Raw genomic sequence first — 5,282 nt, forward strand, 5'->3', positions numbered from 1 at the left:
TATGATTTGGATATAGGAATTAAGCACTTATCTCCAACACTCGAATTGTCTTTTAAATTCTTTAAGTTTTTTTTGTCCAACACTCTATCGTTCGTTGTTTCGTTTTATCCTCGTTCGATTTCTGTCTTGTCTCAGAGGATTGGGGTACATGTCTAAAAGACTCTGATGCTTAAGTCAGTTTAGATAGGGATATTGTAATTAATACGTTAATAAATATAAGTTAAAGGTCCTCACCAACTTACCTTGAGCTCCAATTTATAGTTTTTTGTATGAGTTGTGAGTAAGGTTTTCTTAATCATGGTCCAATTGTCTTTTAAACTTGATTACCGACTTACATTACTTTAATTTACTTTTAACTTACAGATTCAGTTTTGTACCTCCGCACCATTGGAGAACCGTGTGTTCTGGCGTTTGTCTCCATAAATGTGGAGACAAAGTTTAATTAGAATGAATGTGAAGGCGGTTCGATCGCAAACTCCCTTAAAACATTTCGAAAAGATTGTAACATCAACAACCCAAGAAAAAGTCCATCTGTAACGGACCGCCTGTGATCGCTTGTCCTTAGACCACCTAACCCATGGTCTGGTGATAGGCCATAGAGTACACTATGCTTTGTAGATTTTTGAACCCCTCTGTCTATATATGTGCTAACTTCAGATTGTGTTAAATGCAAACAAAAATGGTTTTCACTTTGAGCAACAGAGTGCTATGCTTCATCATCATCATCATCACTTTTACCAGTTTCTTGCAACTTGCAGAGCCTTCAAACACGAGGGAAGACACGTTGCTCCAAGGCCACCCCCTTGCAGCAACCGATCGTTTAATTTCGCCTTCATCTTTATACACACTGCGTTTCTTTCAGCTTGATGATGGGTCTGAGGCTAACACCAAATTCTACCTTGGCATATCAGCCAAGAAGTACTATTACTATGTTTGGCTTGCCAACAGGGACAATCCAATCTACGATGACCCCGGGGTTCTCACCATTGATCAATATGGCAACCTCAAAATTGTGTCAAGTACTACCACTATGATGCTGTATTCAGTTGAAGCAGAAAGTAACAAAAGTGTTAGAGGGTCTTTGCTGGATACAGGAAACTTTGTGCTTTATGAATTCAACTTAGATGGATCCGTGAAGAGGGTGTTATGGCAGAGCTTTGATTACCCCACAGATACAATGTTGCCAGGGATGAAGCTTGGGTATGACAAGCACAGTGGCCACAAATGGTCTCTAACAGCAAGGAGAAGTTACAAAACTCTTTGGTCAGGGTCTTTCTCTCTCAGCCTTGACCCCAAAACTAACCAATTGGTTAGTATATGGAGAGGGGACATTATTTGGAGCAGTGGAGAGTGGAGAAACGGAAGTTTTAGCAACCTGAAAGCATCATCACTTGACAGAGAGAAGTTAAACTTCAGTTTCTTTTCAAATGAAAGTGTGACCTACTTTGAATTTTCTTCAGTTTCTGGTTATCTCATCATAGAACCATTGGGTAAAATGAATGCTAGTGGTGTCTCTTACTCATGTGTTGACGGTGAGATTGTGCCCGGTTGTACAACGGTACAGCCTCCGAAATGTAGGAAAGATAGTGATTTGTACTTTCCAAGTTGGAATAGTTTTGGAGCAATGTCAAGAAAGGGATACGTATTTGATGAAAGAGAGAACTTGACCATTTCTGATTGTTGGATGAGGTGTTTGAAAAATTGCTCCTGTGAGGCTTACACTTACGCATTCAAGGATGCAACGGGCTGTGAAATATGGAGCAGAGACACATCACACTTTGTTGAGACTAGTTCCGGTGTTGGCCGCCTAGTTTTCTTCTTTCTCAGCGAAACCAAAACCAGTAAGTTCATACACACAACACAACATGAACTTCTTCAGATAAAAGACTTTTTATAAGCTAAAATTAAGTTGTATCCTAGAAAAAACTAGTTTTACTAAGAAGTTTGCATCGTTGAAGTTGTTCAAAAAGTATGTATGTATGAGTATAGAGTAACTGGTAAGCGGTGTTGTTATTACATATTACATATATATGAGAATTAACACTCTTCTACTCTTGCAGAAGGCAAGAAGAGGAGAATATGGATTGCTGGTACTGCAGCTGGAGTTCTTTTCCTCATAGTCTCATTCATTGCATCCTTTATCATGTTCTGGAGAAAACAAAAAGAAACAGGTTAATCTACATCATTTCAAAATTCTCAAGTTTCAAAATGAAGCTATTATGTTATATATATTTTTGAAGTTCTTATATATTATTTTTAATGTATGATGATATATACAGTTGAAAATCGCAAGAAGCGAACAAATGTATTCTCTGACATCGGAGAAAATACTGAAATTTCTGATGCGTGCGATGAAGGAAGAGAACAATGGAATGAGAAGAGGACACGCAGTGATACACATAAATTCGACTTTGTAACCATTCTCCAAGCAACGGACAATTTCTCTTTCGCGAATAAGATCGGAGAGGGTGGCTTTGGGCCTGTTTACAAGGTAACAAATTTTTATAACCCTTCTGATGTAACATAGGACCGCTTTTTTGAATTTACGGGTTCGTTAGAAGTTAAATTTGTAAATAGGAATCAGTTGATTTTTTTTTTTTCAAATAGATCAAGTGTTGTCCTTCATCCGATCGGTTTCTATTTTTTTTTTTTAAAAGCAAAGTCGTCATATTATGTTTTTATTATTTTTCCTTTTTTTCAAAATTTTCAAATTTTATTATTTTTTTTTAAATTTTCAGTTTTAATTATTCTTCTCTTTTTTTTTTAATTTTTGGTTTTAATTTTTTTTTTCAAAATTTTCAGTTTTCATTAATTACGAAAAAAAATAAAAAATAAAAACTGAAAAGTGAAGTCGTCATGTACGAAGACGACTTCACTTTTCCCTTATCGTCTCCCATGACGATTTTGTTTCTTTTAAAAAAAAAGAGAAACCGGTTAGGTGGAGGACGACTTTACCTGTAATGTCGTCCTACACCATGACGACTTGACTCTGTTTGGCAAAAAAAAATCAACAAACCCATATTTACAAATTTAACTTCTAACAGATCCCTAAATACAAAAAAAGCCAGTATAGAACTCTCCAAATTATATAGGAGGAAGAAGAAATGAAATCAAAGTTTAGGTTGAGAATTTAAGTATGAGTATACTTAAAAATAAAACAATTAAACAACAAGAAAATTTATAAATATGTTAAGCTTTTAGTAACAGTTGATGTTAATATCTTATCTAAATTTGACTCATTTTATTAGTGTTGTTGAAATCTTTCTCAAAAAGTTAGCATCAAACAAATACAATATATATATATATATATATATATATATATATATATATATATATATATATATATATATATATTCCATATCATAAAAAATCTTTCTAACAATCATTTAAGACAAACATATCTTTATTAAAAAGAAAATATTAGTATTGTCTCCTCATCACGATTACCTTATTTAAATATAATGTTTTTTCTTTAATTTGTTTATTCAACCGTTCAATTTATCATGGTATTGCATTATGCATTTAATATGAATTGATATACTTGTTTTTTACTTTCATTTTTTTTATTAACTCAATACTTCACAAATAAATAAGAAAATTTATATCTTTTTAGGGGAAATTGGCAAATGGCCAAAAAATAGCTATAAAGAGACTTTCAAAAAGCTCCGGACAAGGATTGGTAGAGTTCAGAAATGAAGCTATGTTGATTGTGAAACTGCAGCACACTAACCTTGTCAGGCTTCTAGGATTTTGCATTGACAGAGAAGAAAGAATATTAGTCTATGAATACATGGCCAACAAAAGTTTGAATTTATACCTTTTTGGTACGAAAAATATTCTCATCTCATATGCTTAGTCAATATTTCATCTACATATTCAAGACCTGATCTTTTTCCTTAATTGTTTATTTTGGTTTTTTTCTAAATAGATGCCAACAAAAGAACTGTGTTAGATTGGAAGAGAAGGTACAAAATTATTGAAGGAATTGCTCAAGGACTTGTGTATTTGCATCAATATTCAAGATTAAAAGTGATATACAGATATTTGAAGGCTAGTAATATTTTATTGGATAATGAGTTAAACCCAAAAATATCTGATTTTGGAATGGCTCGGATACTTAAATGGACATTGTTAGAAGAAAAAACAAATAGAGTTGTTGGAACGTAGTAAGTATTTATATGTGGTAAAAAAATTCCTTTAAATATTTTGTAATAAGTATTTAACATTTTTGTAGTGGTTATATGTCTCCAGAATATGCAATGAGTGGAGTTATCTCAACCAAAATTGACGTATACAGCTTTGGGGTATTACTCTTAGAGATTGTGACCGGAAAGAAAAATATTAGTGACGATTTTTCATTGAACCTAATAGGATATGTAAGTTAACTTAAACGAATACAAATAAAATAAAGTTGAATTGATGCACTTAAAATTTAAGAGTGTGAAATAATTTGTTTCAGGCATGGCAATTATGGAATGAAGGGAAAGCTCTAAAGCTAATTGACACAATTGTGAATGGTTCAAGCAACCACATCCAAGTTATGCGATGCATTCATATAGGTCTGTTGTGCACTCAAGACAAAGCAAAGGATAGACCCACTATGCTTGAGGTTATTTCTTTTCTTTCAAATGAAAATGCTGAGTTACCTTCTCCTATACAACCACCACTTTATACCATCAAAGGTGCGAAGGAGGCAGAGCAACATAAATATTGCTCCAATAATGACATCACAATGTCAATCACATCTGGAAGATAACTTATTTACAAATTGTGAGGTTCAAACCGCTAGGTTTATGTCTATGGAGGAGAAGGTTCACTTAGGAGATATAACACCAATGAGTCTAACCATATAAGAGATTTACACTACTCTCTCAGCCAAAAACCTTAAGGTAATGAGTTTATGAGTTTTCATCCTTATATAGTGTTATACTTGCTCATTTATACTCATATATCCAATGTGAGACTTAAACTCACACTTGAATTTCCAATATTTCATATATAATGCATGAGTGATATGAATATGGAAAAAAAAATCTCTAATAATATTGTCATTTTAATATAATGTGCTATTTTTATTGAGAGGTTAGACACATTAATTTCAGGGTAACACAAACTCCTTTTACATTGTATCTACTTTACATTTAACATCCTAAATTATACTACTATGCATTTTATAGATTTACTATTTAATTATATAAAAAAAAACACACGTATATGAATGTATTCAAGCATATAAGTCTTTTTAGAATATTTTTCACCTGTAACATCTTCTGTTCATATAA

The 5,282-nt window shown here is 32.9% G+C and overlaps 1 protein-coding gene across 3 annotated transcripts; it reads left to right on the forward strand.

The window, feature by feature from the left end:
• Positions 1-675: 675 nt before the first annotated feature.
• On the forward strand, positions 676-5,006 carry LOC114172975 (G-type lectin S-receptor-like serine/threonine-protein kinase CES101). 3 transcript variants are annotated; one of them, XM_028057153.1, is made up of 7 exons: positions 676-1,841; positions 2,061-2,171; positions 2,280-2,491; positions 3,614-3,824; positions 3,929-4,166; positions 4,235-4,376; positions 4,460-5,006. In XM_028057153.1, the coding sequence occupies exons 1-7, from the start codon at positions 680-682 to the stop codon at positions 4,754-4,756; spliced, it is 2,373 nt and encodes a 790-aa protein (XP_027912954.1). In that variant the 5' UTR covers positions 676-679; the 3' UTR covers positions 4,757-5,006. The 3 variants fall into 3 exon arrangements, with proteins under 3 accessions (XP_027912954.1, XP_027912963.1, XP_027912971.1); XM_028057162.1 differs by having other exon boundaries at positions 3,929-3,965; XM_028057170.1 differs by lacking the exon at positions 4,460-5,006 and having other exon boundaries at positions 4,252-4,377.
• Positions 5,007-5,282: the final 276 nt, after the last annotated feature.

This window comes from Vigna unguiculata, chromosome 1 (assembly GCF_004118075.2).
Source record: "Vigna unguiculata cultivar IT97K-499-35 chromosome 1, ASM411807v1, whole genome shotgun sequence".
In the NCBI taxonomy this organism is placed as follows: Eukaryota; Viridiplantae; Streptophyta; class Magnoliopsida; order Fabales; family Fabaceae; genus Vigna; species Vigna unguiculata.